We start from the raw sequence: 23,845 nt of genomic DNA, 5'->3' as shown, positions 1-23,845 counted from the left end.
TAAGATGGATCTCGAAGAGATAGGAATACAAAGTAGAAACTGGATGCAATTAGCTAAGGATAAAAGTCAGTGGAGAGCTTTTGTGAACGCGGCACTGAACCTCCGGGTTCAATAGGCCATAGAGTTAGTTTAGTTAGTTAGTTAGCTATTGTGGTCATGCTATGAGAGTTTGGTCCTAATTCCTCTATTTGTCTTCATTTTGTTGCAGATAGATCATGGCCGCTTCGTTAAAAGTTTGCACCAAAGAGGAACAACGAGCAATGATTCGGTTTTTGTATCAGGGACCGCAATCCATCAAAGACTTTCGGTACAATGCGAAAACAGTGTCTTGCTGCAACGAAGTGTTTGCGAATGGACTGAAAAATTCAAAAATGATTGCACAAGTGTTACGTATGAGGAAGGAACGATACGACCATCTATGGCTACAAATGATGACAAGATTGAGCGTGCACGTGACATGGTTTCATTTGACAAACGAGTGACTATTGACGAAATGGCACATCCGCCTGGAAATTAGTCATGGTTCCTGATACACCTTCCGATCACAAAAACCGGATCACTGCTCGTTGCTCCCCTTTGTCGCAAACTTCTAATGGAGCGGCCATAATCTATCTGCAACAAAAGGAAGACAAATGGAGGAATTAGGATCAAATTTTCATGGCATGACCACAACAGCATAACAATAAAATAAACGAGGATAGAGGTCAGTGTGGACACTAAGAAGAGTTACGTCAAAATTGCGGATAATTTTTCATTTACCCTCTTCTATAAATAATGTTTATTAAAGAATTTAGTAAGTTATATTTTGTAATGTGTGTCACAATCCTTTGTTAACCTGTTTTATCCTTAGTAAAACATGATACAGTCATTTATTTCATCATCTTTGTGAAAGAAACCAATTGTAAATTGGATATTTTATTAGAATTGTATTAACCTGTCCTGTAATTTGTAGAAGTTCCGTGCTAATGCACGCATTTAAATCGTCATGGAATTGACAAATGTATATTTACACAAGACTTCTCAAACATAAGCAAATTCGGCAAAGTAAGTAAACTACAGTCAATTTTCTTACATAACTATATTATGAGTAATACAACTTTACATGTAAACCTTATTATAAATTTAATAATGAAGATAAATGATGATATAGTTTCTCTCGTATTGTCAAATAATGACTGATGGAAACATTATCATCGCTCCAATATATAAAGGGAAATATTTTTAAAATCACATATTTTAAACATTATATTCGGAAAATTATGATGTTTTTGTGTTTATATTATGGTATCGTGTTTACAAAAATTTACATCAAAGAAATCTTTTCTTGGAACAAAAGATCCAACATATTTCAATCAAAAATTTACTTGTAGGCTTTATATCTAGAAGAACCACACACAGTGTAGCCGAACGCAAACTATCACTTAACTCAGTATGATATGCTTATTCCGTAGAAAATACAAAAACTCGATTTAGGGGCCATTCAAAAATTTTGTGGTCCCTGATCCTAAAACTAATTATTGGCTAAGATCAGAAATTTTGATTTTTTTGCTTGTTTGTTTTCCTAAAATTTTTGCTAAGATACAGAACACTAATTTATATATTCCTATACATGTCAATTTTGAATCATTAGATCCGTCGGGATATCACCTCAAGTATTGTGATACGTGACAACTTGCAATACATAAACTCATTTATTTGATGAACATTTTTAAATCCATATTTATTTATTTGGACATTTTTATTTCTAACTTCAAATACATTTAATGAAATAGCCAGCAACGGATATAGAAGGGAGGGACAGTCAGGACCCAGACTATGACGGGTATATCATGTTTACTATAAACTTTCAAAAATATATAAATAATAACTTAAATTATTTTTGTCATTCAAAAACTGTAGGACTTAAGCTCCCCGGTCCTAGCCTAGATCCGCCACTGAAAATAGCTGTCTCAATTAATTGTCATATTTACAGAATAATCGTCATAATTCGTAAACGATTTTATCTTTGGCTGCGAATACTAGCTAGCAAACACATTAAATACTTTCTGTGTCACCAGAACAGTCTATTCGAGATGATGTTATCTAGAATTTTGGTAGATACTTGCGTACTCATTACGTTCCAATGAACATAGATAAATGAAAGCAATATTTCGTTTATTATATTTCTGAAATTTCCCCCTTTCGAACCGATAATATCCTATTCAAAAAGAAAGCTACCATTCTGAAATTTCCGCTCTTTTGAACTGATTAAAAAGAAAGAAAAAACTACATCTCTGAAATTTCCCTTTTTTGAAACTGATATTATTCTATTCAAAAAGAAAACTACATTTCTGAAATTTCCTCCATACGAACTGATATAATTCTATTTTAAAAGAAAATTACACTTCTGAAATTTCCTCTTTTAAGAACTGATACATTCCTATTTAAAACAGAGAAAACTAAATGTACATGGTCTCTCCAAACATTGCACCCATAGTTACTCATATCGCTACAGGTAAAGACTGCTGTTCCTTATGTACTGACTGTAACATCATTTCATCATCTAGTACCGAAATACTCTGTTCTTTCCAAGGGTGTACATAGGTGAATCAAGCTGTAAACAAAGTGAAAAAGCATACAGCCAATAAAAAGTACGAAGTTTCTTTATTCGTACTGCAAATTGGATCCCCATGCTTTCCCCTTGAACTCTGCTTATGATTCTCTTCCATCTAGTCCATGATATGTCAGTAAAATGAATATAGTCTGATATGTTGATACAGTATTAAAGTCAATTACAATGTTAATATACATGCTAAATTATACAGTAAAATTGTGTAACCATCTCCACAATGTTATTGGTAAGGTTATAGTAGTAAATAAAAAATATTAGGCGTTAACTAGCAACTAATCTCACCACTAGTAGAAGCCGCTAGGAAAAATGTGTGTTATATTCTAAACTGAACAAAAACTATAACATACCAAACAAGCCTAAATATTGCTTATAAACAAACAAAAACAAAACAAGATGCTCTCATCTAAACAAGAACAAACGCTTACATTAGTCCATTTTTTTTTCTTCTGTAGAAAGCGTGTAACAAACATAATTCTCTAATATTGGTACAGCACTTATTTACAGACCCTTAGAAGCAAATATAAATGAAATATTTATAAAGTACGAATAGTAAACTGTTCACACTACTCTCAACTACAATACGTAAACAAGTTTAGACAAAATATCACAAGAATAAACGGAATATAGGTTTATGCACAATACAATGACACAATACAAGTCTAATGAATAGTATATTACACAGTCCTATAATCAAGGTTTGATTTCAACATTAATTCTAAGTTATCAGAGTTGTGTTCTTCTGTATTAAAGTTTTAAGGATCTTCGGTCAAGAATGTGGAACCCACAGAGTATATTTTTCTCGGTATCATCAATTTAGAAAAAGTATTTTGAACTACGATGGAGGTTATTTGATTTCATGTCAATGTTTGATTTCAACATTAATTCTCCGATTAAATTAAGGATCAGACTTGTGTTCTTCTGTATTAAAGTTTTAAGAATCTTCAGCCAAGGATGTGGAACCCACAAAGTACATTTTCCCCATTATCATCAGCCTAGAGAAATATTTTGCACTAGGCTGGGGGTTATTTGATTTCATCTAAGCGTAGGAAGCCAATTATTATTAATCTGATGAATAAGACCAGCTTTTAATCAAGAGATACTGGCTTAAACCTTTTCCAAACCAAGAGAAAGTTACCTAAAATCTATCATTTTGTAACTTAAGGAAATCTGTCAAACTTTTTTTTCGTGAACTAAGAAAAAGACGCTCGAAATTTTATACACTATCTTGTAACCAAGAAATATTGGATTGAAATCATTCCAAGAAAAACTTCACCGAAATCTGCTGAAACATTTTTCAAAAGTCTAAAATCCTAACAAAATCGCTTAAAATCTTATATATTAGCTTGTAACTAGAAGATATTGGCTTTGACCCTTTTTTTTTTTTTTTTTCTTTCTTCAGAAGAAGAACGTAACCAAGAGAATTTTAACTAAAATTTTATGTGTCAGCTTGTAACTAAGGGAGACCTGTCTGAATCTTTTACTTAAACCTTCATGCGAGAGAAATTCATTTGAAGTGCTCTTATACATCAGCTTGTAATTATGAGAAAAACGCTTCAAACCTTTTTCGTAAGATTGAAATGAAACTAAATTTGCCTGAAATCTTACAACATATCAACCTTTAAATAAGAAAATTTACTTGAAACCTTACGCTACTATCCAAATTAAAAAAAATAAAATAAAATAAAATAAAATAAAAAAAAAGTGTGTTGTCAAAAAGGCAACGCACAAAGAAACATGAAATCGGCCTCTACTTCCGGATGGATCTGATATATGATTATTGCGAGGTGCACTATATGAGTCCCTGCCCTAACAAAGAGCCCCTTAAGTCAATCCAGTGAGAATCATTATCTGTTTAAAATATTTTTATTCATCTTTTTCTTGGTCTTTCAAACAGATATTGCAACTACAAGTACCATGTATATTTCCCGTAACGACCGATATATCTACCCACTTTAGAAATCTCAATTTCAATACTCGTCCTGTAATGGTCAGAACTATCTTTTTATATATGTATTTTGCAGTACACAAAAAATCACATGTGTATTGCAAAACTATATATACTACTACATGTTGTACTAGCCATATGGCACAAAATTTTACTCAAATTATGCTTGCTAATATCTTTTCTTCTATAAAGCTATTCAAAATGTCTGAAAACGTTTACTTCCAGAGACAAACACAAACTGAAATTATTAATTCACATTCAGAAACAGGGACGATACCTACAAGTACATACAAGTTAGTGGACCACCACCATCACCTGAAGATTGTAAAACAAAGAAAACGAAGGACAACTGCTGCCATCTATAGTGAGATCCTACAAGGCACAGGCAATCAGCGAAGACATGCAATATTCGAAGTATTTTGGTTTACTTACGTACTACCGTTACGTGAAAAATAGCGGTTGAATTGTATTTCCCTTTAGAAGCAACGCATATGAATTCACCACTGTGATCTCGTATCGTTGGGCTGATTAATGTAAAGCCTATTTTAGGATCATACCTATAGTTGCGATCAGCTATCTGTAATACATGGATAGTACAACATTATGAAAGAAAAAAGAAAAAAAAACACGCCATTCCTTGAATTCCTGGTTCAGAATATAAGAAGTGTCATACCAAAGTTGTGCAAAATACCAAGAACATCACATAGTTAAGATTAGAAATTATATATCTGAGCATTCGGTATCTACTGCCTTTTGAGATCATCATGTATTAGGAATAACGTCTCTCGGCGATCACACTACCCACGAAAGTAGGAAAGGAAAGAAGCGGCCTGGGATCTGTAGGTTAGGTACAGTATCATTCCGGCATTTGCCAGGTGTGAATGAGAAAAACCCAGGAAAAATAATTACCCAAGATGGCTGGCCTAAAAAAGCTGTTACAGCTTTTCGACTGAGTGCCCCACCGAAAATCGAACCTGGAACCGACCGTATCAAAGGCGAAAGCGTTAGCGACTGCGCTATGCTGGGCTACAATACGCAAATTAAATTAAGTTGCTGCATTTCTAGCTCTGTGAACTAACTTCGACTAAATTCAATCCCCTGTACTTTGTAGTCCATTTATTTCAAACTGTTCATTTATTCCAATGATACGCACAACTCTGTAGAGTGATTTCAGTTGTGATTGTGTGTTAGCTTTGTCATACTGAAGTGACGTAAAACATTCACAAGTATGGAAGATCAGAACAATGTATTCCTAACAGATGTCCTCCGTGGATAAGTCGGTAGATTCGTCGCTTTTATAATCGATGGGTCCTGGGTTCGAGTCTAGATCCAGGATAATTTCTCTTCGGTACAAATCGAGTAGTGGTTCAGATTCTACTTTAAGTTGTAGATCCTGTCTATCATAATCCAAACAAACTTATTTCTATCCATATGTAATGTAAATAAATAAAGCAAATCTATTAAACCAAAAAAGCTTTTCTTTTGTATTAAAAAAAAAAAAAAAAAAAAAACACGTTTTTCCCAACCCTGAAGGTCGGATAAAATATTATAATAGTTATTTCATGCCTAGATTCCATTAATGTACCAGTGGGTATGAAATATGTGGCAGTTTTCAGTACCTAGATCCTATTTATGTACTAGAGGATATGGAACATGTGCTAGATTTTAGTTCCTGATCTATGATTTTTCGTTTCTAGAAGACATCATGATCTCTCCGTATGTTTCGAGGCTAGCCCTGTTTCCGATCAAATTCCACATCTGATACATTAATGTAGTTTAGGCTTGAAGTAGGTATTATGTTCCCTCACCCAATCTATATCGGACATTTCGTTCTCGAGTTTCTTTTGCTCTACATTGTATCGCTCAGACCAGAAATTTTAGGTGGGATATAGCTCCAAAAAGACTCATTTCTGTACCCGTTGAGATCTATAATATAATTTTGTTCATGTTTTCGTGTGAAGATTCATTTCTCAAAGATATTTTGGTTATGTTTCCGAAGACCTCATTTTAGATACGCCTACGTTCTCACTTGGAGCATCGTCGTAATGTCCTGAATGGTACACTATAGGTACCATGGACCACGAAAGTTTGGGAAAAACTGACACGTATAATCAAAGACGTATACAACTTATAAAATTTTATCGTGTATATTCTATTCGTCTTTCCATCTCCTACAGAATGATTGTAGTTTCCATCTAATGTGCATCATATTCATATAAGAAGTTCTTGGATTTTGCATTTACCAAGGTATTCCAATTTCTCAACACGTGTTTCTGAACACTTCTCGTTTACGTCATCGCTGGAACATAGTAATCATCATATATAACTTTAAAAACGATGCTTGTGCTGAAAGAAACAGATAGAAATTATTTATTAATAAAACTCTCGCTCCTTTTACACTCTCTTCTGTAGATAGGAAATGAGAACGAGCAGGCTTACACAACTATACGCATCGTTTTTAAACCATAGGTACAAACAAACCAGAATGCTGTGCTTAAATATATCAGTAAGTTGAATGAAAGCAGGTCAAAATTCAGGATAGAATATGGCAGGTCCAGCCTCTCTGGTAGATTTCAGGCCTAGCTAATTATATGTGCCAAAGCGAACAGCTCATAATAAATTAACAGACAATATACAAACACGCTCAGAAATCTTATATTCATTTTACTTACTTGAAATTCTAATTCCTAAAAATATCTTGCAGTTCCTAGTTTTCGGGTTTCCCTTGGAGCCTTGTTCACAGAGTATAAAAATAGGAGAGAAAATAATGTTAATATTTTTGCTAATTTTTCTTCCATTTTTATACTCTGTGAACAAGGCTCCAAGGGAAACCGGAAAACTAGAAACTGGAAGATATTTTTCAGGAATCAAAATTTCAACTAAGTAAAATGAATTAAAATTGTATAACACAAATAATGTTTCATACAAGCCAATATAGGCTGTTTTACGCACGGTTCCTCAACCGAGATTAAATTTATAAAAACTCAGTAACTATCTTCTAGTAGATGACTGCTATCTGTACTGGAGAAATACAGAGGATCCCAAAACGTAACACAAGGGAGTGAGGATCCCCCGATGTTAGCACTCCGAACACTTTCAAAGTCTCTTTTGTATTGTGGTAAATAAATTCGACCGCTCTTCTACAAACTTCGTAATTCCCAGGATTTATATTGTCACTATTGCATAAGGCAACTAACTACACTTTCGCAAAAGTCTCCTTTATCACCTATGGCTAGAAGAAACATATTTCTTGTAGTTCATTTTGCAGAAGCGAGGACATGGAACGCACTTCCGTTTCAGTTTGAACGAGGTAGAAATTTCGTTTATTTCTTAAGGAATGTAATCGACAAAAGAAGAATGCATACACGAGTTTCTCAAATACCACAGTTTTTGGAAATCAACAAATCAAGCTTTTCTTATTCTACATAATATATAGATTTACTTCTGAATCGATTCAGTTTCAGTACCATATGAGTAATAGTCCATAACTGTTGTTAGGAATAACGTGTCGGGTTAAATGTTATGAATTGATGTTAACATACCTATGTAATTTATAGTTACTATGTTTTAGTTTGTGTATGTTGTATAAAGACTAGTTGGCAACTCAGAGATCTGTGCCAACATCTTCAAACTCGCGAAGGAAACGGAAATAAAATGGAAGAAATGATTATGTTAAACTGAATAAAGGAAGTTGTATAGTAAAGAGAGTAGTTGTGTTTTATAGTTATGAGTCAAAAGTATTGGTCTGTATGTGATTAATGCGGAAATCTATATGTGGATGTGATATGATAACGGTCTGTACTGAAGATAAAAAGTAGAAATTATAAAACTTAGAAAAAGAAAAATACACACGTAACCCATTATTTAAAATGTTACAGCTTACAGTGCTCCGAAACTTTGCTATACAACCCCTGTGATGTTATGTAACCATAATCACGCTAAAGAATGTATGGTTGCCTATAAGCATGTTACTTCGCTGTAATTAACTCAGCATCTGTTGAAGCGTTTCACAGTCTAGCTCCAAATATTATCATTAGTTTCTAAACAAATTTATATTATACCACCAGGAAGGTACACTCTTTCAAATAAAGAAAGAATAATCAAAATCGACATACTTAGATCGGAGTTATGTGTAAACATAATGAGAACATATAAACAAATTAATTTGAGTGTTACTTTCTTTCTTTGAAGTGCGTTAAAAACGGCAATATGATTGCATTAGGCTTACTGCATATATCATAGCTCCATTCCTATTATGTATGCTGCTGCTATAATCAAAATTAGGCTATATATATATATATATATATAGGCTATGCTTAGCAAAACAAATCTAGTCCCCCCAAAGCAGAATTTATCCCAACTACGATATAAAGTACTCCGTAATACTTTACACATTGCTTTTCATCAACTATACTGGTGTCGTTCATATTTATTGTTAAAACGTATTACCCTGAAAAAGGGTTAAAAAAATAATTGAAACAGAATCGAAAGAATTCGTTTCTTTCATGAAATAAGGAACAGAAATTTAATTTCTTTTTCTTCGGTAGAGGAACACGAACAGGAATAAATTCGTTTTCCAAAAAATTACTTCTCCAGTTCTAATATAATTATTTAAGTTCAAATCTATTTTTTGAGCAACAGTTCTTCCTTTTACAGAAAATATTATCATGGTCAGGGGTAAAAGTGGATCTGAAAAGGTAGGGGGACACTTGATGTCATGCCGTCCCCCGTGTCTATCTTTGCCCATTGTATTTTTTTTAGAAAGTGGGGGGACGGCGTTCCCCCTCGCTTTTATCATTGATCATGGTGGATCATTAAGAAATACCTTAACTTTTAACTTCTTTACTTCCATCTGGTTTATATGTACCTATGATTCAAATACAAAAGAACTACAGTTCTAATCTAGTAGAATTATAACCTGAAAGATAAAAAGTGTAGTAATAAAACGAAATAATTAAAAATTACATAATGACAAGTAATAATAATAACAATACATACGCTCAATATGAACTATAAAAGAACGATTTATGAAAGCATCATTCTGTGTGGCTTGACAGTCATATAATCCACCGATGTTGATTTCTACACTTTCGAAAGTAAATCCTATTTTAGGATCGTATTTCCCAAAATCAATAGAACCCTACAATGAACAGATAAATCATAAGTTGAGACAAAACTATACAAAAAGCAAACACTTTCTTAGTACAGAGTATGTCTAAAATCTTCATCCAACTTCGAAAGCACCGTATTATAGCTTGAAAAATGGTTAATCGTATTTAAAAGAAACAACTATAAAAAAAAGGGAATGTTTTAAGTTCATACACACACACACACACACATTATATACCGGTATATATATATATATATATATATATATATATATATATATATATATATATATATATATATATATATATATATATATACGTATATAATTCGATTTCGAAATGCTATATTGGCTTTTGAAAAAAAATACAGATTTCTTGCACAATGCAAAATGAATGTTGTTAGACTAGGTTTTCAGTTCACAAATGTTCAATAATGGTTACCCTGATAAACCACTCCCTATATTCCTAATGGAAATTCAAATCGTTCCCACAATGCAACGAAAGTGAGTCTGCGACAGAGTTTTAACTAATTGCATCGTCTACTAATGGCAGTAGCTAAGTATATCATCGGCTAATTCTACCAGACTCACGCGCTCTGAACGATTTGATTTGTTTTTGCTTTGAGTAGTTCATGGTACCTAATTTCCTTGAGTGGTGGTACCACAGTCTCAGCGAAAAGAACAGCTGTTGGACTCCTTTGGCCGCACGGCATAAATCAAGTTAATGATTGAACACTTCCCAGATTTTTGATACAGTGTTGCCAAAACGATGACATGGTAAGTCGCTAAACGAGAGATTACATCACTTCGATATTTTGGATGAAATGTCGCTGAAAAAATTAATCCATAATACTTCCGGCACAATTAACACAATGAAGTACTTTATACGATTTTTTCAATGCATAAAAATTACAAGTGCACAACGTCAAGAAAAATAACACCTACCTCGCTTTAACTCATGATTCTATAGCTAATAGGCTATTTATGAGAGTAAGATGCTATTGATAAGAGACTGTTTTACTTATGCCTCTTAACGGAAGCTCTGCAAACTAGAAATTGAAGACTGGAGTTGTTTCCCGTTAGAAGGCAAACGGTAACAGAGAACAGCGAAGTATGGAGAGATGGTATACTTGTCCAATTCATCGTCGCTTGCACTAACAAACAAAAAGAAAACCAAACAAACATAAAAACTACTTCGAACTAAGTGTGCTTTATTACAAAAGACAAATTATTCGTAGCACAAAAGTCGCTAGATTTGTAAGTTAGTCGTCAAATTGTCCTTCAAAATTCACCAAGAAAAAAAGTCGCCAATCGGAAATTTGTTTTTTTTTTTTTTTGTCACTATCTTGCAAGTCGAATCCCCCCAATTTTAGCGACTTTTCCGCTAAATTGGGAACACTGATGGTTGTTCCCGAGTTAACTGATGGCTGACTGAAGATGTCACTTACCGTGTGTCGCTCCTGCATACTAGTAATAGCTCTTGCCAAGCAAAATGAAACTTAAGTACTCTCTCTTTCGAACTCCAAGCATTTTATTCAAATACGATTAACCGTCTTCAAGCTACAATACTTTGAAATCGGTCGAAGATTTTCGAAACATCCTGTATTTTGTATAAAATAATATTGGTCTTTAGAAGTATGACTTATGAAAATTCTGCAAGGCCTGTATAATACTATATGTCTAACATCGTGAGTTCGAAGGTAGGTTAATTGGATAAAAGAAGAAACAGTGGACAGAAAAATAAGCCAGCGAATAGTATGGCAAGACCCTAGATAGACAGTTTTTTTTTTTTTACTCCTATCTTTGCCTCTTCCATCTAAACTTAGTTTATAACTGGGAAGCAGTGTCGCCGATTTCTGTACAAAACTAGGGTGTTGGGAGGGGGGAATTCAGATGTGTGTGTGTTTGAGATATCCAAGGAAATATCCAGACCCAAGGGTGGCCACGCAAACTTTAATGGTACGGACCCCCCTGGTTTCCCCAGAATCGGCGCCTATACTGAAAGTGTCATATAGAGATACGAATCATATTATATATATATATATATATATATATATATATATATATATATATATATATATATATATATATATATATATATATATTTTAAAGAGGCTTCTCACTCTCTCTTATTGTTTGCTGTATAGATCAACACTGAAATCGCCATCTTGGATATAGGTCCAAACTTTTAAATAGGAAGAACGTCATATGACAATGAGCACCCGAAGGGGGCAGTCTCCCCCTGGCATACGAAAATGTACATGTAATATAGCGAACCACGCATATTAAATACCAGAAATACCAGATATAATATAGCAACCATGGAGATGGTCCTCCCCTAGAAAATTTTCTTCGGGCGCCACTGCATGTGACATCGTTTTGGGGTAGCTATTCATTACAAACACACATCTGGCGTTATTTCTATCCTACCTCTAATTACTTAGTAGTTATTACCTTCATAATAATGTTTATTAATTTGCAATTCCCTTTCTAAACTTGCAAGGTAGGCTATCTTTGCCCCATATTGTATGCTGTAAAGCCATTTAAAACTTAAGGTCGCTTGCGTAACAATTTAAGATCATTCGATTGAACTAAAAATATTTCATGTGTTACTTTGGTCTGATATGGAACTATTCTACGGGGAGATTCAAAAACTTGGAAAACACTTGAATAACATGAACTTGGGATCTTTCTCCATTGACAGAATTCTACATAAGTCAGTGATGTCATGTATACAATGTTTACGAAATAACTTACATATAACTGTAAACATATACGGTATAAATGCTGTTTACACGTATATTATAAGCACAAGAAACTAACTTACCTGGTCGTCCTCTTTTATAAGCTTGACATTGACATCTGGAGACGTTGGTTTGCATGGAATTACAAGATCTTGATACTGGTGTCCAATTAGGAACTGCATCTCTTCAGAAACCAGTAGTTTTACAGGATCTGCAAGGAGAGAAAAGAAAAGTTACATATCCTGTAATGATTACTAGTCACAGACAAGAAATATACAGACGGTTGTCAAAATAATGGAAACAGTTGCCAGATTAATAATGCGTTGAATTATCTTTCGCACTGGGGTTATGAATGGTAACAAGTAAGACATGACTCTATTCCGCATACAGCACAACACTCAGTTCAGTAAAAGAGATCAAATATATTTAGGTCCGGGTATTCGGCTGGCCAAGGGAGGTGTTCGACTTCATCTCTATGTTCTTCAAACTAAGCTACAACAGCTCCAGCTCTGTGAATGGTTGCATTGTTATCCTGAAATACGGGGTCATTCCCCAGAAACAACATCGGGGCCATACGATGTACATGGTTTCCTAAAGTGACGACATAATCACGGGCAGTGACGTGATCAGTTAGCGCCAGCACAGGATAAACTGAAAACCTGGATATTGTGGGTCACAGCATCCCGGAGACGCCGCCACTTCTGCTGGGTAGAGAAACTACGGATCATATTCTTTATTGGGCTTCCGACACACATCAAACACTCGTCGTTTAAAATTAGGTGAACAGTGTCTCCTCTTACCGTATCACATATGTCTAGTCAACAACGATATCTGCTGTGATGGCATTACTGGCCAGGGGCGGATCCAAAACGAATTTCTGGAGGGGGGCGGTGGGTTGTAATACTGCTACTTAGAGCTGCTTTTAAGAGCTCCAAACTCTGGGATGGGTTTTATTTATATATAAAATAAGAAAGTTTCCTCTTCTGGGGAGGCGATCGCCCCGATCACCCTCTCCTGGATCCGCCCGTTACTGGCACTATTGGCGTCGTACTAAAGTGTTATCGTCCCTTAATAGCGGTTTTGCCCGTGCAACCCGATCGCACACGTCAACGTCATGTAAGTTACGGTGGACTGTGATTGTGGACACAACCAGTGGCAGGTGCTAATTGAGTTCCTACGTCACTTTTACCGTAGTCGCACGACGGTTCTAACTGATAACTTGCTTTAATGCTAGGCGGGACCTGTCACTGAAAGTTTTCTTCCGAACACTGTTCCTCTTGGCCGATGTGCTTTTGCTGTGAATTTTAAAGCCCGCCGTCACCTTGAGCACTATTCCTTGCGACCACTTTTGTCGCGTTAACACCACATAACCGAACGTTAACGAACTGCCTTCTTCTGAAATTAGAGAGGTCGCCCATTTTATATCCTTTCACTGTCTGTACAGTACATTGTACTCGTAGTAGGGGTTTTACCGTAACATACCACCCAGTGGCGTGGCGTGACACTTTCACAATTGTTACCGGTTGTTGATACTACAAGTATCTCTAGTTTTTCAATAACAGAATATCTGGTACTTTTTTTCCTTTTACCGTATCAATCATTTCAGACTATAGGCATTGACAACGATTTTTTAGGGGGGGGAGTCAAATCCCACTTCATTTATTTTGATCTTTTTGAAAAGTGTGGCTCTTCAGGTTCTTCCATTTTTTACTAAATATAATCGAAACCGTCTCTCAATGATCAGATATTCTTCAAAGTCATCTTTTTTTTCTGCAAAAACTTACATTATGAATTTCCTTTTCTAAGATATTGAACAAGATTTCTTATCTTGATCCTATAACATAAAACAGTTCAAGTAAAAAAATGAAGTCAAAACTTTAAAGGGTTTGGTAGAATTTTGCTGCACTAACTCTGGTTTGAGAATCTCATTCGTCGATGTTTTTTGTCATGGATTTAAAGAGTCCTAACAGTTCATCTTTAAAGCTATACAGCACATATCCTACTTCTATAGTTCCACCTTGTGTTTGAGGCTGTTGGGATACTTTTGTTGACTACACACGCCGGTAGCCAGCCCAAAAATTTAGGGGGGCCGGCTGAAGTTAGGGGGGACCATCCAATCTTATTATAGTTCATCACCATATTATAGTTCATTTCCAAGCCTACCGTGAAAAATTTAGAGGGGGTAGCAAAAATCTACGGGGACCGGCTCCCCTAAACCCTCCTGCATACGGGCCTGTGACTACACAGTCCAAAGCATTTGTTCTTTTTGAAGACTTCGAGAATAAAAAAAAAAGCAAGTCACGACATAGTTTTAGAAAAAACTTACACCCTTTTGTATAGTCAACAGACTTTTCTAACACTAAATTAAGCCTATGGGCATGACAATGAAAAAATAGACTTTTGTACAAGTATATCTTTGTTTAACTATAGGCTGCTGCTTCCTACCTCACCAACCATAACCGAAGCTCCATCGTATGTTTGAGCAACAAGTTTTCCATATTGAAAACGAGTCAGATTGTCAAACACAATTTGGGACAGTCAAACTACGGTATGATGAAGACAATTGCACCGTTCACTTTCAACACATCAAACTGCAGCAAAGTGCAAATTCAACTAGTAGGCTAGAGGCTAGAGCTGGAAATTTGCTGAATGGAAAGTATTCTATATTAAATTAAAAACAAAATAGTTCCTACTTAATTAGTATAAATCCTAAATAATAATAAATATTCGAATTAGAAGGAGCGCCGGGAAACATCTTTACTTCTCTCTAATTATCATTACTATGAAATTGTATACTGTTAAGACAATGAAAGAACTTTACGAATACGGAAATTAGAGCTGTTTCCATACTTGGATTAGGAAGCAAACGAAACAGTATAGTTGAATCACACTGCCAGCTCGATCCTCTATAGCGAGAGGAGAGCGAGTAGAATAAACATGCTGATGATATTCTAGATTCTCCTTGTTTTGACAGGGAACGTTCTTATTTTCTCCTGTTCCACTCAGCCGAACGGTAACATAAGGGCCATTCCGAACGTCGAAATACGAGCGCGCAGGATGCTTCTGGCTGGCACGCTGAAAGGTACTTCTGGAGTGAATGACCGCTATCGGGGTTCGCGTTACCTCTGAAATCTACGGTATCAACAATAGTATGTTTCTATTTGACGCTGGCAGTGTAAATGCGGCATAGGCCGTCCGAACTTTTTTTTTTAAAAAAAAGAAAGAAAGAAAAGGAAAATGTGTAAACATCTTCCCATGTTGATGATGACATTTAGAGACATGTGAAAACAAAGAAAACTTTCATATTTTTACCGTTACCGCCGGTAACAGCGGTAATATGCACTACACGTCCCTGATACCACCACCAGACCATTGCCAACCCAGACATCTCTGACGTGTTTCCAACTCTGAGTCCATTAAATTGATAAGTAGCTGTATAATGTTAATTTACAGTATACTTGTATACTTGTAAACCGCACCACACCACAGTATGCAGTTCATATACAATTTTTGGATCTAAAATGTGTGCTACTTTCCTAATCATTATTACTGATACGGGGCTCCAACAGGGCTGAAATAAAAGTAGTTCTTGTGCTGGCTAGCTATTTTCTACTGGCGAAAGGAACTAAAGCAAATTTTCCACCAAAGTATCCCGATTTGAAACAGCGGAAATTATTTAATGTAACCTTAATTATTTATTAAATTCAGTTTGTAATTTTACAACAGTTTAGCTACTTTCTGTAAGCACCTGTTGTCAACACTGATATGAGAACAGCAGAATTGCCAGGTCTATATATTTATCTGTAGAATTACATGTTTTCAAAGTAATGCAGAAAATTAGATTTTTAAAATATAATCTAAAGCTTTTTGCGTACATTATTTTCTTTTTTCGTATTATTGTAAATAACTATCGATCACATGAACTTAAACTCTCAGATAAGTTTCTAAAAAACTTTTTTTTTTCATATGTTAGTGAGATTTCTGATAGTCTGAATGCTCGAAAAATGAATTATTTCACTTCTGTTTCGGCATTGCCTACTAAATAGTTCTACTGCGTCGAAGAATCAGCAAAAAGTTGGAGTTAATTCACGATTATTACAAATATATCTCCTAAGATATTTTGGCTTCCGACATGGCAACACTACAGAAAGAGACTAACAACGTTTCAAGATCCGACGGTTACCAACAAACACCTAACTAAAAATCTATTGGTTGATAAAAAGTTTATGTCAATATACAATACAAGGCAAATTGACTGAAGTAATAATCAAAACTTAAACTTACCTTTGACATAGACATAAATCTGTGATACATTCGGCAGATCGTCATTCGGGACGTTTCCATATTTGCAGTAGTAAAAACCAGTGTCCGTGTACTTCGCATTTTCAATCGCCAGATGTGAAATGTAGGGGTGAAAAGAATTTGGCTCCTTGAACTCACTCACATTCTGAAATAATAGTATTAATAATAATAAATAACAAAATCCTTTGGTGCATGCAAACTGAAGCGAGCTTGGATAACATCTGTTTTAACTGGTTTCAAGATCACAGGTACAGCACTTTATGATGAAATGCATAATCAAACGACAACAATGAATTATATACAGAATATTGAATAAATCAAGAATCAATAAGAATTATTGGGCGTTATTCAGAGTCGTTCTGACGCGTGATTAGTGCCATACTAAAGAACTCAACTAACATATGATTCCTGCAGTAGTCACGCCTTTAGTATGACCCTAATCATACGTCAAAACGACTCTGCATAAGGCCTATTGTGTTTACATTGCAGTTATTTATTAATGATTATATAACTATTGTACTGCAGTGGCGTATTTTTTTGGATTACCGGACCTACAGGCGGTAGCCCTAGAATATTACAAAATAAAATTATTATAATAAAACTAATTTATATTAATAATTTTATACTTTATCCTTTCTTTTTCTACTTTATTCTAATATCTTCTTTCAATGATACGACTTTCTGATAACTTTATTTATTTAGAAACATCAACTAACATCTTTGCATGTAGTTTGCCTCGCTTCCATAAGAGATTGACTTGATTTTGAGTTTAACGTCCCGTTCAGCAGCGAGGCTATATGAGACGTGGACCTACTGATTAACGTGGAATCCGAACCACATTATCTTCCGCCGGGAATCGAACCCGGGTCTCCCACGCCAGAGGCGCGTACGCTAACCGCTCAGACACGAAGGAGCTCCCATAAGAGATTGACATGGCAACGTAGCAGAAACCTTTTTAATTACTGCAGCAAGAATCGTAGTTACCAGCGCACTCCCCTGCTCCATCTTTTCGTCCGTCCATACGAACGGGTGCCAAGTATATCAACAGTTGTCTCTACAGTAATCTTTTTTTTTGGGGGGGGGGGGGCGTGAGCGAAGGATAAAGAAAAGTTATACGAGTAATGACAGGCGTTTTGGGGTTTGCTGGGAATTGACCCGGATATCTTGAGCCTCGTTCTGTAGCGGTTTGCGTCAACGCAAAGCAAATTTTGTTTTACAGTATCTTGCGATGTCAGCATAGCTGTTATTTGTATTATTTGTGTTACGTTGCGAAGGTTCTTACAGACAGGCTCCATTGTTAGCCAATCGCTTATTTCGCGTTCTTTATTACTTGCACAATTTCCCTTTACTCTAGTGAGTAAATACCACATATCTAAAGCAAAATGTAGGGATACTTTACGTAGCACATGAAGGTACAAAAGTACGATCGTTCTTCCATAGTTATTAAGATGAAATAAGTCTTGCTAGTGAAAAGCAAATCATATTTATCTGCTTGATAAAAAGAAAGTTTGTTCTAAGTTCTCTTATTTTGAAGAGTGTATAATAATGTAGAAACTATAATAATAATAATAATAATAATAATAATAATAATAATAATAATAATAATAATAATAATAATAATAATAATAATAATAATAATAATAATAATGTGTTATAAAGGTTAGTGGTAGCCCTAGCCATCAAGCTACTCCTGTACTGTCAGTAAGCTATCCAAAATAAGGTTACCAGATATATAAGCGAAAGAAAAGGAAGATTTGACGACTTCTAAGGGAGAAAAAAGAAAGATATGTAATATTCAGCGTGTACATAAAAAAAATACATAGGGTAAGATGACATAATTCGGGTCACTTTTCAGAAAAGTTCTCGTAACTTTTCTAGTACGAACCAAATTTAACAAAGTAATGCATAAAGGTTAAAAGTGTGACTATTTTGCAGTCATCCATAGAAGAATTTGAAATTCTCAAATGTCAATGAGCATTTTTAAAGAAATTATTTTTCAAACCGCACAAATGTTGCCATTTAAGAAACGCATTGCCAAAATCGTATCTTTTGGCTTCTAAATCGCACCTAACTAACTCTATGGCCTATAGAATCCGGAGACTCAATGCTGCGTTCACAAAACCTCTCCACTGACTTCTTTCCTTAGCCAAATGGATCCAGTTACTACTTTGTATTCCTATTTCTGTGAGATCCATCTTAATATCCTCCCATCGCTTAGGTCTTCCTATTTTTCGTTTTTCGATTGAACTTCCAGTCAAAACTTTGAAAGTGTTCCTACTTTCTTCATCCTGGCTACATGGCCTGCCCACCTGAGCCTCCTAGATTTGGTAACCATAACAATGTTCGGTAATCGGCATAAATTATATAGTTTTTCGTTATGAAGTTTCCGCCATTTCCTATTCCCGCTTTTCTTGGGTCCGAATATTCGTCTCAGGATTTTATCCTCAAATATAAGGGTCATATAAAAAGTCTCCGCGTTTTTTTTGGTTTATTTTTGAACGAAAAATTTCTTTGTTGAAAATCAATTTTAATCAAGTATATATTGACCATTATTATCTATGACCTTTTGCCATTTTTCGGGTAGCTTCATAATTCCAATTTTTTTACTATCACGAGAATTTTGCACAGACCGAAATAAATAGTAGTCAGACGGTGCAAGGTGCGGTGGATGCATCAAAGCTTTCCAACTAAGTTCCGTCAATTTGTTTCGAGTCGTCATAGATGTGTGTGACCTTGCATTGTGATGATGGAGCACAACTTCATTTCTGTTTGCCAATTCTGGTAACTTTTTCTGGATTGCTTCGTACAAACGATCGAGTTATGCACAGTACAGGACCGAATTGATGGTTTCGTCAGGTTGATGACTTTGATGATTCGGAACAAATTGACGGAACTTAGTTGGAAAGTTTTGATGCACCCACCGGACCTTGCACCGTCTGACTACCATTTCTTTCAGTCTGTGCAAACCTCTCTTGATTGTGAAGAAAAAAAATTGGCCGCCGCTGAAAATCACTTGGCCAAGTTTTCCAACGATAAACCACAGAAGTTCTACACCGATGGAATTATGAAGCTACCCAAAAAATGGCAAAAGGTCGTTGATAATAATATGTAATAATAATATGGTCAATATGTACCTGATTAAAATTGATTTTCAATAAAGATTTTTTTTCAAAAATGTATCAAAAACTACGGAGATTTTTTATATGACCCTTTATATTCAGTCTACATTTTTTCTCGCAGAGTAAGAAGTCATGTTTCGCGGCCATACAGCACAATAGGTATGATTATCATTTATTTTAAGCTTCAAATTCGACAGAATACGCGACGACAAAATATTTTGAACTGAATAATAATACGAATTCCCTGCTTTCAGTCGATATTTACTAATTTCTTCGTGAATATGATTTTCGTCTGTTAATATTGTCTTAAGACATAAATCGCATTATTATTATTATTATTATTATTATTATTATTATTATTATTATTATTATTATTATTATTATTATTATTATTATTATTTGCTTTAATCAGTTCAAGGTTTCTTTTCGTTTATTTTAAGACATACATGTTCCATATCCTAAGTACAGTAAGACTTCAAACTTGAATTTTTTGCTGCCGAAACCTAGACAAAACATCAAATTAAGATTTCTGGTAAATGTAAAAGAAATGTGAAAGTTGCTTTAAACTTTAAGGCTAGTTTATATCATCATAATCTAACACTTTTCTTTTTAGGTACTTGCGTATGTCATATTAAAAGAAGAAAGGCACGTAGACACGAAACAGTTTTTAACGATATGAATTTACTTTGCAGCGGAAATGAATTTACCTACAATTATCGCAAAAAGAAAGTAAGGTTCGTTTTTTGAGATTTCAGTGCACATCTCGTGTCCCCATCTTCTGCACATTTGACATTTAACCATATCTTAACAAATGAAACAGAACCATGATATTTCAACAACAGAAAATTCAGTGTTCAAGAAGCATCGCTGAGTTTTTTGTGCACTAAAAAGTTTCATTTTTTTGTTTCCAGTTGAAGTCTTTTTTTCGGATCTGAATGGGTCTTATTCACGTCAATATGTTTCCTTTCCTCCAATTAGCTTTTGACTGGTGTTGATTTGAGAACTTCGGTCTTCTGCGCACCTTTGAACATTCATTTCGTTTTTCACCTTGTAACAAGAGGCAAAAGACAAATTTGCTTGACGGAGATTTCAAGGTTACTCAAACTAGAATTCCGATTCTCGAAACTTTGTGCTTATATCGTTCATTTGATTGATCAGGTTTATTACCAGACAGACCAACTATATCGCCACCATTTTGGTTTCTTGCACTCGTTTCTGGTGATGATTCCGTAATGAAGACTTTTTCCAAGAATATGTTTGAGGGTAAAGTTGGTATCTTGAAACACATTTCTATTGGCTGGCCAAACACCTGTTGATGCAAATCCAGGAATACCGCTTTCCATGCTAACTGCTCTGATATGTTTTGTCGAAGAGGCTTGCCACATTTAATTGAGTTACTTTACCTACTATTCTTACACACTTTGTTATGGCATTGATTTAACTGCAGGGGTTTAAACATACATACGCCCAAAGGTTGAATTCTGTGGGTAGTGTGACCTGCGAGTTGAAAACAAAAATCCTTAGCAAGCTTGATTCGGGACTCTATTAATGTATTGTACGGTCAAGTAAAATTTTATCACAAACCTAAAAATTTCATAATTTTCATAAAATGTTGCAACCACTTTATAAAGAGCTCTGAGTATATTTATCCAGTCTCCGAAACTTCGAATATGCTGCCAGTTGGTGCGGCCATCTTTAAATGAATGCAATTTCGTTGCCGCTCAAAAAATATTTCATAAGAGGTTCGAAGTGACCATTAGCATTGCAACAGCGAACAGCTGTGTTTACACCTCTTTCCTCAGAAGTCAATTGGCCAGTTCTAGGTTTCTTCTTTCACCTCTTTCCAAGTACTTCTTCTACACTGTTGAAAGTCTACACTCGTCTACAATGTTCACTTTTAATGCAGTTAAACTAGTCTCGTCTACAATATTTTATAATGTGTCAAAAATACTCAGGTTTTCCCTGCAAAACCCTGCTGAAGTTGTCTTTTTTTCCCTTCATTACATCATTTGATTTACTTATAAAATTAAACTACCATAAAGATTTTTTGCATAGATCAATATCTAGCAATTGGTTTCACGTACCTAATTACAGATTATTTGCTTGAATTAAAATGGCTAAACTTCTATTTTCAATACTCAGTACAGCACTAGCATTATCTAACATATCATCACTTTCAGTAACAGAGCCATTTCTGTTATTGAGCACAGATTTACCATTTGTCACCTTGAGTCCTTTCTGAACAGATACTTTCTTTCAGAGGCTTGGGACTTAACTTATTTTGCACTTGAGCTACCTTTGTTTTCTTTTATTTGATTTCATTCTGTTTTCGCCGTTTAAAATCTTAGCGCTTTTTTGATGTACAGTACGTACGGATGAGTGGTCAAGACGCAAACCGGAAGAAACACTGCGGTTCCTTTCACAACTGTTGACCACGTTGGTTTGCGGGATGCGACCACATTCCTCGTTAATGGTTAGTTCCTGCATAACCATGGTTGAAGCTGCTTACGTACATTCTTTCAGTTTATTGATATCATCAAGAAGAGTTGTTGACTATTTCTTCTTTCGAAGCTAATTCGGCAGTCAGCTTAATACATGAAGAAATGAGACATTTAAGATTATGTCCTTTAGGATAAGGAAGACGATGATTAAAGCAAGTAAATGATGATGAAATAATTGGTGGAATGATAATGTAGGAACCAATGGGAAGTACCCCGAGGGAACCCACGGATATGATGTTGACTACCACAAACTTACTTGGCTGGGAAGCGAACCTGGACCTCCATTCATTAGAGGTTAAAAAATGAATTTTTTGAGTTTTACGTCCCACGATTATGCCGGTTAGGCTAAAGAAGACGGTGATAATGAGAGATGAATGAAATGGTGGAATGAAGAAAGTGGGAGGAAACGGGAGAATCCCGAGAAAACCCACGCACACTGTGTTTGCACTAGAGGCAAGCAAGGGCGCCGATTTCTCTGTAATTTTTTTTGGGGGGGATTCAGATGCAGAAGGTATATATATATATATATATATATATATATATACAGTGGCGGCGATTGAACGTTAAAAGTGGGGGGGGGGCAAGACATGATCTGAATATGTGTATATCAATGTTAATATACGAATTTCCCTGGTTGAAACTATATACATTAATAGGCCATTTCAGAAAAGTGTGGGGCAACTGCCCCCCTTTGCCCCCCTAATCGCCGCCCATATATATATATATATATATATATATATATATATATATAAAGATTTTAAGACAAATTGCACTCAAATTATGCCAAATATTGTATATTCACAAATACAATAGGGGAGCCCACATGAGCTTTGAGGGGGCCGGGCCCCCTCGTTCCCCCCAGGATCGGCGCCCTTGGAGGTAAGCTCTCTAAAACACCGTGCCCCCTAAATACATGAAGAGCACATGTTTTCATACAACTGTAACAAGATTTAAATCCTTTCTTAAAATCATTTTCTGCAAGGTAATATTCACGATCCAGGCCATAACCTATTGTTTACGTCAATCGGCTGCACTACTTAATTGAGAACTCTGCTACTTTAGTCTATTAAGAACTGAAGACCTGCTAATCTAGTCAATTCAGAACCGAATAACTGCTACTCTAGTCAATTCAGAACTCAATAACTGCTACTCTAGTCAATTCAGAACTGAAGAATGGTAGTATCAAGGTCCTATTGTCCTTAAGTTTTATTTTGTTTTGTTAATATTTTATTTCATAATATATAAAAAGCTATACTTCACCACTTGAACATTCTCAGGTATCTCCCACTGGACTGGGTCCCGTCCTTCGCATCGAAGTTTGAAGTTGCTATTCGCATCTATCACAATAGATTCATTCTTAGGATACAGGTACGGAGGATCCCAACCTTTAAAGAAAAAATAAATACATATGTAAAAATTGTTTATTTTCCAAATAATCAGAAACATTTAGATGTAATCACTTTTACATACATTACTCAGAGATACTGTCATATATAGAGAGAATCAAATTATTCAA

At 35.2% G+C, this 23,845-nt stretch overlaps 1 protein-coding gene across 2 annotated transcripts in view; it reads right to left on the bottom strand.

Annotated features, from left to right (window-relative positions):
- The window catches only part of LOC145670459 (vascular endothelial growth factor receptor 1-like), a 246,967-nt gene that overhangs the window by 64,562 nt on the left and 158,560 nt on the right, over positions 1 to 23,845 (bottom strand). The window contains exons 2-5 of one of the 2 annotated variants that reach the window (XM_081739167.1): positions 23,590 to 23,714; positions 16,692 to 16,854; positions 12,491 to 12,618; positions 9,555 to 9,696 (exon numbers count right to left, since the gene is read on the bottom strand). In XM_081739167.1, the coding sequence (XP_081595293.1) occupies positions 9,555 to 9,696; positions 12,491 to 12,618; positions 16,692 to 16,854; positions 23,590 to 23,714 (558 nt within the window). Of the gene's footprint in view, positions 1 to 4,988; positions 5,134 to 9,554; positions 9,697 to 12,490; positions 12,619 to 16,691; positions 16,855 to 23,589; positions 23,715 to 23,845 lie in introns of both variants that reach the window. The other variant, XM_081739166.1, reaches the window with a different exon arrangement.

The sequence above is a fragment of the Thermobia domestica genome, chromosome 14 (genome assembly GCF_964235325.1).
Source record: "Thermobia domestica chromosome 14, izTheDome1.hap1.1, whole genome shotgun sequence".
NCBI lineage: Eukaryota > Metazoa > Arthropoda > Insecta > Zygentoma > Lepismatidae > Thermobia > Thermobia domestica.
Note: the sequence above shows the minus strand (reverse complement) of the source record. Positions and strands in the feature narration are given on the sequence as shown.